Source organism: Bufo gargarizans, chromosome 9 (assembly GCF_014858855.1).
Source record: "Bufo gargarizans isolate SCDJY-AF-19 chromosome 9, ASM1485885v1, whole genome shotgun sequence".
In the NCBI taxonomy this organism is placed as follows: domain Eukaryota; kingdom Metazoa; phylum Chordata; class Amphibia; order Anura; family Bufonidae; genus Bufo; species Bufo gargarizans.
In genome coordinates this window covers 28,326,608-28,340,493 of record NC_058088.1, presented here as the reverse complement: position 1 = coordinate 28,340,493, position 13,886 = coordinate 28,326,608, and the positions used below count along the sequence as shown (strand labels likewise).

The 13,886-nt window shown below is 42.8% G+C and overlaps 1 protein-coding gene across 1 annotated transcript; it reads right to left on the bottom strand.

Moving 5' to 3' along the window:
- Positions 1–2,780: 2,780 nt before the first annotated feature.
- LOC122946236 (galectin-4-like) lies at positions 2,781–13,511 on the bottom strand. The gene is made up of 7 exons (XM_044305699.1): positions 13,470–13,511; positions 11,384–11,425; positions 10,548–10,589; positions 10,410–10,442; positions 10,244–10,332; positions 9,358–9,523; positions 2,781–3,368 (listed from the first exon to the last, which is right to left on the bottom strand). Exons 1-7 carry the CDS (start codon positions 13,509–13,511, stop codon positions 3,225–3,227), a joined length of 558 nt encoding a protein of 185 aa, XP_044161634.1. The 3' UTR covers positions 2,781–3,224.
- Positions 13,512–13,886: the final 375 nt, after the last annotated feature.

Here is a 13,886-nt window from a genome sequence, read left to right as displayed (position 1 = left end):
GCCACACAATATACAGTATACCGCTACACGGTGCCCCACAATATACAGTATACCGCTACACTGTGCCCCACAATATACAGTATACCTCTACACTGTGCCACACAATATACAGTATACCGCTACACTGTGCCACACAATGTACAGTATACCGCTACACTGTGCCACACAATATACAGTATACCTCTACACTGTGCCACACAATATACAGTATACCTCTACACTGTGCCACACAATATACAGTATACCTCTACACTGTGCACCACAATATACAGTATACCGCTACACTGTGCCACACAATATACAGTATACCTCTACACTGTGCCACACAATGTACAGTATACCTCTATACTGTGCCACACAATATACAGTATACCTCTACACTGTGCCACACAATATACAGTATACCGCTACACTGTGCCACACAATATACAGTATACCGCTACACTGTGCCACATAATATACAGTATACCGCTACACTGTGCCACACAATGTACAGTATACTGCTACACTGTGCCACACAATATACAGTATACCGCTACACTGTGCCACACAATACAGTATACTTCTACACTGTGCTACACAATATACAGTATACCTCTGTCTGTTCTATAAGCACCCTTGTTTTGTGGCGGCGGGCAGAAAATAATCTGGAAGCCCCCCTCCCGAGTCCAGGCTCTGGATCCACCACTGGTCTGGACCGCTCACAGGAGCGTACATTTCTTCTAAACTGTAATCCGTATCCTCTGACCTGCAGAAATCGGCACTCGCTCGGTAACAACTAACAGGCAGTGCCTGAAGGCTGTAGCCTGGCCCTGTTACCGAAGCCAGCTGAGTGGTGTAAGGTTAAGGTACTAGTAGAGATGAGCGCCCGCTCACTTTGTACCAATGCTTGAGAAAGGCTTATGTATGAGCCGAAACGTCGCTTTTTGCCACTGTATGGGTGAATGAAAACACATTGTCTCATTGAAGATCTCTCTGGAGTGCAGTCCGATGGGTAAGCCTGTTGCCATACTTGGACATTGCACCCGCCTTTTTCCTTTTTCTTTTTTTGGGTGGTGCTGCCAGTGTTTTTTTCTACTACATATATACATATATATATATATATATATATATATATATATATTTATTTTTCCCCCTCCACTTCCCCCCCCCCCCTACCCCTCTTCAGGTTCAGTTACTTCAGTAATATTTAATTCGTCTAAATGAGGTTAAGTGAGGCAAGTAAAAAACAAAAAAAGGAAAAAAAATTAATAAAAATAATATCTCAATGTAAGCAATTCCCAGTGTTTTGCAACCATTCATCCGAATCAGTCCAGCACATACAGTATTTAAAGCGGCATCAAAGATATAGCTGGAAAAGCAAACTATAAGCAGTCATTATATATATCTAATAAACTTTAACCCCTTAGTGACCACCCATACGTGTTTTTACGGCGGTCACTAAGGGGCCTTGGGCTGGAGCGCCGCCTTTTTACGGCGGCACATCAGCCCAAGTTAGCGATAGAATCAAGCGCTGTAGCTCAGTGCCCGCAGCTACCGGAAGTAGCTGAGGGCTCGGGGCAGTGATCAGAGACCATGACAAGCGGGCTCTGATCACGTGATCGCCGTGATACAATTTATCACGGCGATCACAGAAAATGCTGGCAGCGAAGCTGCCCGCACTCAGCTTTCTCCCTCCTCTCATGTTAGAGAGGAGGGAGAAAGATTCCGGTGCAGCGCTTCTGGCCCTAAGCTGGGTCCCGATCCTAACCCCCCCCCTTACCCTCAAGAAAGATGGCGGCGGCGGCCCGGCGCATGCGCAGACTGAAAGCCTGCCGCCGCTGCTCTCAGTAAGGTCTCTTTCCTCAGGAGAGGAGAGAGAAGTTCAAATTATGCCCCGATCAGGTCCCCCAGCACCCCGATCGGGGCAATATGGCCCCCAGATGTGTTAAAGTTATTAGGGCGCCCCCCCCCCCCCCACACATCTAATTAAATAAAAGTAAAAAATGTTTGTAAGTGCAGCCAAAATAAAGTAAAGATGTGGAAATATACTTCTGATAAAAATACAGTCAAACCTTCCAGTCCCCGCAGGGATAGAATGGAGGCAGGAGGTGGCCCGTTCGTGGACCCAGGCGGCAGTAGGCAATACCACTGCAAGCAGAGACCGATAGAAATGTGCGGTAATGGAGTGGAGCAGGCGAAGGAAACCACAGAGCCCAAAAGCTCCCAAGTCCAGGGAGCACTAGCTCAGGGGGGGAGCATCTTCACTGGGCACAATCAGCACGGCGGGCTCCAGCGTCTAGCACGGCTCCGTTGCATGCGGACGCCAAAGTTCATCACAGAGCGGCAGGAGCTCCGCCCCACGTTATCTCGTCATGCAGGAACTTAACATGCTAACTTAACAGCTAAGGTGCAGTAAGTGGTTAAGGCCTGCCCTCAGTGCACTTAAGCCTTAATTTGCCTATTTTGCCTATTTCTCCTAAATGCAGCAATGAATTGGAGGCAGAAAGGTATGGTTTTAATTAGCAGAACCACCTGCACCAGCCAGTCCATTCAGGGGCACTTATCACAAGTCACGCACAACATAACCACACTAGGAATGGCAGCCCATTGGCCTGTAAATGAGGAGAGATGTTATAAGAGATTGAAAGTGGATGCTGATGCAATAGGAGATTGGTGACAAGCTCATACAGATGCTGACTAGGTCTCCCATCCTAACTTACCTTGACTTCAGCGTGAAATGTATATTACATATAAAGTGCCCATACAGTTACTAATTACTAATTACACAATAGACCCAATGTGAATCAATTTGTTTATTGCGTCAAGGTACAGTACAGTACTTGTCAGATAACCAGCACACAAACACAAAACAGGTATCATGTAAAGAGGTCCCAGAGGGAGTCATTGATGTATAGCTATCAATGACAGCTGAAATGTACTAAAAGGAATTTTACAAATTTCTCAAAAATTTTCACTATGAAGAACAATATCATTACTCCAAGATTTACAAAGCTAGAATTGCTAAGGAAGGCTAAAGAAAATGGTCATGAAAGCACCTTATGAACGTGTAAGTGGTAAACCAAGATGTTATTAAAGCAGATCATTGATGGCTGAGACATAAGAGTACTGTAATCAAGATGCCTTAGTGTCTTCTTCCGCTTGGGTTTGCACTAAGATTTAGACACAATGATGTCTGCTTAAGGCTCCTTGTGGACCAATTCTTGTATCTTACTTGCATGAGGTTAGTATTGGACAAAAGTCAAGGTGACATCTCCTCCAACTTCAATCATGTCAATTTGGTGGAAAGGTAGGCGGTGGACATAGTCGAATAATTTTGTTCCACTAGAATAGATCCCGAAAGAGCCTCCCTCGTTCCTGATTTCCAGCTAGTAGTGAATAATATATAGGATGAAACACAAATTATTGTTTATTGGTTTCCACAGATGCCATGAGTTGTCCAGGATAAAAACATGGCTGCTTTCCCACAAAGACCTTCTGCTACATCTATCCATTGGTTGTGTCTGGAATTACAGCTTAATTATATTAAAGTGACTGGGGCTGAGTTGCAATAAAACACACAACCTGTGGACAGATGTGGCACTGGTTTTGGAAGCAGGGGCGTAACTACCATAGTGACGTCTGTGGGGCCCAGGGAAAGAGGGGGCCCAGTCTTAGTTGGGATTATCTCCCCTTCTACTTGTTGTGGAAATTTTATTATGCGGACATTTTATCTTAGGATGTGTGTGTGTTTTATAGATTGTCATCATGTCTCTCAGTGGTAATGGTAGATTATTGTATACATGTGTTTGTATGGGGTGTGTCTGCACAGCCACATTGGCTGCCCCTCCCTGTCCTTTGATATGTCATCACTTCCTGTATCCTTGTCTTGGGCCAGCCCCTTTTACACCTTTTGTTTTAGTCAATAAAAGACGGATACTGGGCAAGGAGGAGGGGGGAGTTGCTCAGAACTGAAGGAAGATGGTAGCATTTGGTGTGGTTCTCTGGCTGCGGATAAGGGAAGATGGAGTTGCCTTTTCCTTACACTAACTATGATGCGGGCTGATTACAACTATTAATATTTTTACCACAACAGATGGCGAGCTCAGGAAGGAAATATTTTTTTTTCCCTGTTATCAGCAGAACTTAAAAGGAGACACAATTTAATTTTCAAAAAGCAAAAAAGGCCGGCATAAGGTAATATCCTTTTCTTTACTCTCATTTTTGAGAAAGTTTTGCTCTTTGTGAACTGAAATATGTGTCCTCCAATCTGCTGGTATCAGAGGAAAGAAAAATCTGTTCAAACAACCTATGTGGTTGTTGTCTGCCGCATCGAGTGGTGTAAGGAATGGGGTAAGTGTTTTTCCATTGTGTTGATTGTACAGAGATTGTGTGCTGAATAGTACAGGGAATTGTGTTTTTTGTAACTTCTTAACTTTTTATGTTACTGTGATTTTCTAAGAGGCGATTTTATAGAGGCAGCAATTGGTTTTAGTGTCTGTACATTAGAGACAGCGTTCAGAGTGTTTTTTGTATTGTTAGCCTGTAAATCACCCAAAGAGTGGAGGTTTTTCTCTGGTTTAAACATAGGGAAATATAAAAACTGTTTTTATTGCTGGATATTGTAGACACTATCTTGGTTTCCTTTGTGTGACCATGCTTGTCGGCCATCTTTACCATGCTTGTAGGCCATCTTTACCATGCTTGTAGGCCATCTTTACCATGCTTGTAGGCCATCTTTACCATGCTTGTAGGCCATCTTTACCATGCTTGTAGGCCATCTTTACCATGCTTGTAGGCCATCTTTACCATGCTTGTCGGCCATCTTTACCATGCTTGTCGGCCATCTTTGTCAGTTTGCTATGGAAAGCGATTTGATTGTTTTTGCCTGAAATGTTAGTTTTGTCGGATAGTTATCTTGTCTTTTTGTAACCTTTCTATGTACAGTTTGATTTTGTTTTAATAAGTTTTGTGCTGATATCGGTTTAGTGTTCGGTTATGTTATAGCTCAGTGACCAGTCTGATACAGGAACCATTGTGTGAACATTAGTGGCAGTTTAGTGGTGAAATCGTCCTATAGTTGATGATTCTGCTTAATGTTTGTGTATCTGTGGCTGTTACACTGAATTGTAGACTTGTTTGGCATAATTAATGTGGGTATTACAGTGTAGAAAGGAGGTACTTGTAGTTCTGTGCCAAAAGTATTGGGACAACTAGTACAAGTGTTTTGTTTTTTGTAGCAACCATTGTGGTGTTTGTTTTCTGGTGCAAGGAGAATGAAGGTTTATCTGGAAGCCTGATGCATGCACTGGGTGCTGTAAGGGAATTGCTAGAGTTATTGAAACAACCCCTGGAGAGTAATGTGTCTGGGATTAGAGGAAATGTATGGGCTGTAAGCATAGAGAAGTCTGAGGACTGTGGGTCGCATGGTGGATCTGAATCAGGGATGGAGATGGACAATGTGTCTGACCCTGGTGTTAACACAATGCCAGAAGATTCCTCAGATGAGTCCGTGGTAAGTGGACTCAATACAGATCGTAATGTGGGAGCTACTCATGCTAGGATGGTTAATGTTGTGCGCCAATTCAAATCGCCATGTGCAAGTTATTGTGGAGGGAGGCGAGCTATCCTTTGTTTTGCATGCAGGGAATACGGTCACATTGCACGATATTGTAATGTTGCTAATGGCAACAGACACAGGTATGTTGAGTACCCCAGAACCACACCTAGAAGTAAAGTGGCTTATTCGGCGAGGTGGGGTAGTGGTCCCAGAGATGCTTCTTTGCAAAGGCAGAGAACGCAGGGACAGCCAAGATCTTGGATCAGTGAAGCGGATTTTAAATCACAATATGAACGGTTAAAATGTGAAAGAAACCGGTTTTGGGACCTTGTGATGTTAAGTCCTGCTTCTCTGGTCAAATGAATCTGAAGCTGTTTGGGGCTGGGGAAAAATTAGCATTTCAATTACTGGGTGGGTAGGAATTTCTCCTGTACGGTTTCAGGGGAACCCTCCAGGACATTGATTTGTTAATTCAGTCCTATACAATTGTATGTGTTCCTAAGGGTTTAGTTTTTGCATGAGTTTTGGGTTTTAAGGTAAAATTATTTTTTTTACTGAAGCTCAATGTAGATAATCAAGTGATTTTTCCTTTTTTTATTTTTCAGATATTTGTTTATTTTTGTGTGGGTATTTCTTTGATTAATTTATATTTACATTTTTCTTCTTTTACTCATTTTTATTTTTTTAGGTTTTTATTGTATATTTACATTTTTCTTCTTTTACTCATTTTTATTTTTTAGGTTTTTATTGCATATTTGCTGCTTTTCTCTCTCTCCCTCTCTTTTCTCTGTAGATTTGGTTAGGAGTACTGGGGGTCTCATGATATTGTGTGGGAACTACTGTCTGAATTCAAGGGTTGCTGCTGAGAGGGGTTTTTGATCAGTCACTGCAAAAAGGGCTTCGTGTGCTGTTCAGCTTGACTATATAGAATCATATCGGCAAAGGAAAGTGAGCTGATGAGCATTTTTTTAAGGAGACAAGGTGATGTATATCACCTGGGCATACCAATAGCTATGTGAGTAACCCCATTCCCCACAGGAGTACTGTGTGTTTGTTTCCTGTGCACCCCTCATCCCCACAGAGGGTACTGTGTGTTCTCTGTGCACCCCCCTTTTCCACTCCAGGTCAATTGGAAGCCCTATCCTGTGGTCAGGTCACTATTCAGAGCCAAAACCGAGGCTGGTATATCTCATTAGGAGACTCAGAGGGCCGCCGTGTGTCGGCGAGAGCCCTTTTCCTCACACTGATTACTCCTTTTCCTGAGGTCTATCTAGGGTGAACGGAGTCCGTGTGTCGGTGCCAGAAACCCTAGGGCAACTCAGAGGCGAACGAAGAGGAGTAGCAGCCGTCCAGGCGTTTGTCGCAGGACACTGGAGGTGGACGCACCTACTTTTAGAAAATTCCGTGCGTAGGTCGCAGGAAAATTTATGCTCGAGCATGTGTTTAGGGAAAATTAGGGATCAGAAGGGTACCACTTCTGACTACTATAGGACAGCCAAGCAGTACATGAAATCCATATATAGAGGAGGAGTTGTTAAGCCCCTCAAAGATTGGCACCAAGGGACTGTAGGTTCAGAGTGGATCATCCCCAAAGAAGGGACCTTTGAGGTCTGGATTGGGAAAAAGTTCGTCCGTAAATTCCCCACTAGACTCCAAAGCCATGGTTCCCTCCAGAAAGCAGAACTGTGGCTGCACGAATCCATCGATCTCCAGCAACAGGACATTCAAAAGTCCCAGACAGTGCGAACTAACACTGTCATGTACTCCCATCCCGCTAAGACTGCAGAGTCCAAGAGAAGCGCTTTTCTTTTTCTCTATCTCTCTCTCTCTCATCCCTCCGTCATCTCTCCATCTAACCTTGAGACGATGCACCATGCTAATCCAGCTTCTCTTCGTCCTGGTTTTAAGGCCGATGAGAAGGGGGGAAAATGGTGCAGAAATCAACGATCTTCAAACTTTCTAACCTCTCAAATGTCAATCAATCACAACTGCCTTTTCTTTGCTGGTACTTGGGTCAGATTTTTGCAAAGTAGGTAAAAATCACGGCCGATCCATGGCCTGAATGTTCCGCTGTAACCCTTTTATTCCATCAAGTATGCCTCCAGGCAGCCCCACGGGTTATTACCCGATGTCCACCATCGGGTTCGGGAATTGCTCCCGGACCCAGACTCAATAACCAGTGTTCATTCTAGCCAACCAGGTGATTGGGTCGTGCTAAAGAAACATCCGAGGACGGGACTAGAGCCGAGATATCTTGGGCCATTCCAGGTGCTGCTGATGACGCCAACCTCTCTGAAGTTCGAGGGACGAGACAACTGGATCCACACCGGTCACTGCAAGAAGCTGCTCAACTAAGTCAAAGAATGCAGAGTATCACTTTTGTTTATTTGTTACAAGGAGGCATTTGTTGATAGACGATATTAATATTAGCTCTGGCTCCTGCTCCTCGCTTGTTAATCCTGTATGGGTGTCCGGGCAGCTAAGCGACCCGTAGATTTGGGATCCTCCAGTTGTGAGGAAGGTATATGGTTATGCCAGGCTAGCAGACACCATTGACAAGGGTCAGGCCCATACTGACAGGAGCAGGGCAGGGGCGGAGCTATGATTAGTGAGAGTCGGAATCCTTTTTAAAACTTTGGGAGGTCTTGGGGCTCACTGGTTTTCCATTGGATCCGGGCGAAAGGAAATAGGACATATACTTATGTTTTTTGTCTCCATTCCTTCTATACGCCGGAGTGAGATGTTCCTGATGTCTAATCGACTGATATACCGAAGCCCGAACAGACAAGACGCCCTGAAGACCAAACCATGGACCAGATGCAGAGGATTCCAAACCAGCCGGCGACCAACGCGAAACGTCACCTCCCGAAGAAAAGAAGCTACGTGTCAAGATTGACTTTCTGTTTTCTATTTGTTTTATGGATTCAGGACTTTTCGTAGACAAGACAGTTTTTTTTGCAAAGAAGAAGATCAAGATTTGTCAAGGGACACTGGGGAGCATATGACAAAGAGGAGGGACTGTTGTGGAAATTTTATTATGCGGACATTTTATCTTAGGATGTGTGTGTGTTTTATAGATTGTCATCATGTCTCTCAGTGGTAATGGTAGATTATTGTATACATGTGTTTGTATGGGGTGTGTCTGCACAGCCACATTGGCTGCCCCTCCCTGTCCTTTGATATGTCATCACTTCCTGTATCCTTGTCTTGGGCCAGCCCCTTTTACACCTTTTGTTTTAGTCAATAAAAGACGGATACTGGGCAAGGAGGAGGGAGGAGTTGCTCAGAACTGAAGGAAGATGTAGCATTTGTGTGGTTCTCTGGCTGCGGCTGAGGGAAAATGGAGTTGCCTTTTCCTTACACTAACTATGATGCGGGCTGATCACAACTATTAATATTTTTACCACAACATACTGGAGGTGAAAACTTGGTCAGGACTCTACCCTCTAAAGCAGGATTTTTCAACTCCGTTCCTCGGGACCCACCTACCGGTCAGGATTTGAGAATATCCCACAGAATGAATACCTGTGGACACTAATTATATCACCTGCTCAATACTAAGGAAATCCTGAAAACATGACTGGTAGATGGGTCCCGAGGACCGGAGTTGAAAAACCCTGCTATAAAGGGACAACGTTTAGCAAATAAAGCAGTGGAAAAATGGCCCAAGGGTCATTGAAAGGGGTTTAGGCAGAAACCCATCTGTCATGTGTGGGGGGCCTGGTTTCTCTATGTACACCACTGTTTGGAAGACAAAGCAGCCATGTTTTTCAATTCATGGACAACCCTCTAACTTTGAAAACATCTGTTGTTCTCACCTGAAAGCTTTGCCCAGGGTGGAATGGCATGTAGGACATATGTCTTTCCTCAGGCCCCCATTTGCCTCTGTCTTGAGTATTTCTTACTATTACTCCTTCTCTTAAACGAGGGTTGATATGAAGCTGAATATTCCTTGTTCTGCTGTTTAAGAGATTCACGTGAAACCTGGAAAGGTGATGAGGACATATATTTTAAAGTGAACATGACTCAGACCTACAGTGTGACAGAACCAGATACAACACTTGATGACAGCTTCCCTATCTGATTACTGTTGATTGCTGAAGGTCTCAGTTTACACCTTCTGCAAATGTTTTGCCTAACAAAGAGAAATTGTGCACAGCAGAGCACCCTGTTAATTTTAGGCAAACTAAGGGAGCAATTTTGGTATTCATGTAGTATCTGGTTCTGACCTCTGCCTGTACAATCTACTTTGTACTATCTACTGGTGCAGTATTGGACTGTAGTATTGGACTGTGGTTTCTTTAGCCCACCATCGAAAAAATTGTTCGTAGAGACCCATCCTCCATATGTACAGAACATGTGTCCCAGGACTCTTAACTGCATTATGAGCTTTGGTTTACACCATAATGATTTGTTCCCAAGCCCTTTCCAAATAGCATTCTTTTCTGTTGAACCTTTGGGGCCAATGTGTCGGAGTTTGGACCCACCAAAGGATCCACTAATAGTCCTGTCCACCCCTTAGTATACTACCTCTTCAGGAGTGGATCAAACAAGGAGAGAAAGTATAAAGGACAGATATGACTTCTTGTACAGGACAGATACGACTTCTCCCTGACCATGTGGCAGTACCCTTACTACCTGCACCCTACACATCCTCCGTACAAACCCTAAAGGCTTTTGTTAGTAATCCATGAAAAAACTCACTTGTCTGCCCCATAAGCGATATTTCCCATGATAATGACATTTCCATTTCTGCCAAAGTGCTTCTGAAAAACAGCTTGAAAGGGCATTACCTGCAGAGAAAATAGTCTTTAGTGTGACACTAGGAAAAAAAATATGGTATGTATTGTAAAGTAAGTACCAATCATACCGGGTTGTACACAGTCATGGGGGCTTTCTGTGGCTGAAAATATATGAAAAACACATATATAAGTAACATTATACAGATACAGTATTATTATTATTATACAGGCTGATATACATATACAATATGGTCATGTACACTCACCGTGAGAGCCCCAAGGACAGGAGCTGCAGCCATAACTGTTACCTAAAACAATTAAAGCACATTCATGGAACTATACAGTATAAGCACACTCAACTTTAAAAAAAAATTCTCCGGGAATTAAGAAAATGAAAATACTTAAATATTACTTTATTATAAATATATTGCCCGAAACCTTTAATTAGTTATAATGTCTCATTTTGTCTAAAAAGCAATCATCAGGGGCAATAAAATGGCCACTGTCCTATTAGTACACCCAGAACCTGTCCTAATCACACAGCAGGACAAGTTACTTCACAACATGGAGCTAAAGAGCTGCCTCTCTGCTCTGCAATTTTAAAACTGGGATCCAAAGTCAGCTTCGGTACCTACTGGTACCTGGGTACCGAAGCAGACTTCGGATCCCAGTTTTAAAATTGTTTTCAAGTTAATCGATGTCTAAAGTTATTCAACAAAGTCCAGCGTGACTTTCGGGATAATGACCAAAGCGACTTCGCTCAACACTAATCATAATCCCTGACAAGTAGAGCATTGAGGAGGATGAGGCAGCTCTTTATCTCAGTGTTCTGAAGTAACTTGTACTCCTGTGTGGTTCGGACAGGTTTTGTCTGTACTAATAGGATGGCGGCCATTTTGTTTCTCCTAATGATTGCTCCCCAGACAAAACAAGCCATTATAACTAATGAAAGGTATTTAGGAATATATTTATAATAAAGTAAAAGTTTTTAACAGTATTTTCATTTTCTTAATTCCTGGAGAACCCCTTTAAGACAGGACTGTATCTGGAAATTATAGAGTGCCATCACAGTTTGCAACTTTATATATTGTCTTGGTCTCACCTTCTGTGCTGCATATATTGGAGGTTCAAACGAATTTTGAACCTAAAATATGAAAAATGCGAACATATGAACGGGTTCCATGGTGTCATTGAATTAGTTCTGCATATTATGGTTTAGCTGATGTCAGTATAGGCCGATTATAATACAAGATAATAGGTAATAAAAGACCAAAACTCCAATATAAAAGAGCTTCAAAACTCTCCTTCTTCTCTAGGGTCATATACCGTAGGTACTCACAGGGGGCAGTATTCTAATAGTTTTCTCAGGGTTGTTCTTTACGAGGCAGTAGGTAACCCCTAAGAAGACAATGCTCTCTATGTGGTCACCTTTTACTAGTTTTGGACAGTTTAATGGAACGGAGAGGCGCCATGTTTGACAGGATGGCTGAAATTATTTTCAGCAAGCCTAATTTTCATATTTTGTTGCACTTAAGGAACAATTGTAATGGTATCCAGAAATGTAATTTTCTTAAATCTCGTTAACACCCCTAATTCATTCATTTCTGGTGATAACCTCTATGATCACGATTGTATCGCAGCTCCAATATAGACTGTCACCCAGATTTAATAGTCACAAACAGCAAATCTCCATGGTTATAGAGGAAGGGGAATATCTGATTAGGCAGAGCTGTCATTTAGGACTCTAGAAAGGATAGCTGACAACCAATACTAGTCCTGTAAAGGGGGCCATATTGGTTGTCACCTTACTTTCTCATTTACAGATATAACTAGAGAAAGCCTAAACCGAATTTTTAAACACTTGACAAAAGATGGTGTGTCAAGGATTTTTTACAATTTTATTTTGTTTTAGTGGTAAATGATGTTTAACGTGTAACTGTAATTAATAAAACTTTTACCATAACACATCAGAAATTTTGATTGGTGGAGGTTCAGGTGCTGAGATTCCCACTGATCACTGAAAGCACTCATCTGAGCGCTGTGCTTGTCTCTGATTGGCTCTCCTCGAAGAGGAGGGGGTAGTGGTGTACAGGCAACTAGGCCCACATTTACTAATGTGAGTGCACCTAGACCCTGATGTAAATTACAACAACATTTGTCACATATTGGCGCCATTGTCACATATTGGCGCCATTGGCTGCATTTTTGGATAAATTTAGAGCATCTAGTTTTAGAAAAATCATCCGAGCCTTGCTTAACAAGGGGGCATGGCCTAGGGTGCAACAAGTTACAGCTAAATTGCACCACAATTCTGACATAAAATTCTGCTGTAAAGTAAGTCAACCAATAGGTTGGTATAAAGTTAGAAAAAAAATGGTTTAGCCCGTGTATTATCCAGCCTGAGCCCCTGTGATATATCTGGTACAGGTCTAGATGGCCTGCCTAAATTTACACCATCTATAACATTAGTAAATGTTCTCCACAGGCTTCCTATGAGTCTGTACAAGTAGAAGCAAGCAGATCCGATCACAGCCGAAAGGACCCTGCACGGAGCTAAGAGCTTTGGCCTCTTGGTTTAAGTGATCATGGGGATCTCAGCATCTAGATCCTCACCAGTCAAAAATTACGACATGTCTGACATGTTTTTGGAATACCACCACCAAGGGCAGACTGGGAACTTAAAGTGGCCGTGGAAAAAAAACTAAAAATGGCCAAAGTCAACACAAGTAGGCGGAGCAAACAATACCATATTGTGGCACATTATACCATTACAGCACCAGCCCAGCCGAGTCAAATACTACAGTATATCACAAAATACCTCCCAAAAAATTGGCCCTCTTGGTGGCTAGCGCCAGTTGCCATGTTCAGTCCTCCTACTCCAGTTGCCTTAGGATTGCAATACATTTGAATTCAAGAAACAGGAGGGGAGCACCATCAGATCATTACTTACCATGGCTGGCGGCCGTGAGAAGGGCATAGGGCGGCCCCCTCTGCCTCAGCCCACTGTAGGGGCTATGGCCAGTCCACCCCTGACCACCACCTTACAGATAAGTTAGTGAACCAATAGGGTTCCAATTGCAATATCAGAGAATTATTTTTTCCAATGTATCTAGCTTTAGCCGTATGTGGTGAAGGAATTATCGAAGAATGGGACAAGGTGAAATTTTCATATCAACAAAAGTACTCACAAATCCTGGACCTGGAGTGTATGGCGGTGGAGCCGGAGACATCCCAACCTAAAATTGTAACGTAAATATAGTACAACCTGAGTTTCCTGTGCACACATATAAATAACATACTAACAAGCTCTCTGTCCCAGAAATTAATCCCAATGATATATGCACCTAAATGACAAATATGGACGGCTATACATCTTCTCAAGCTTCTTCTGGATAAAAATAAAATATTCTACTAACACACTGTGTTACCATATGTGTGAAAAATATAATAATGCTACTAGTACCAGTAATAATGCTACAATGTAGAATGTTGGGTAGAATTACAAAGTAACAAAAAAATGTTTAAAGTTCTTTCCCGACTGGACTTAATAGGGTATCTAGAGGCGGGGGTCTGCATTCTATAAGGGGGTAGTCTAGCTAGGAAAA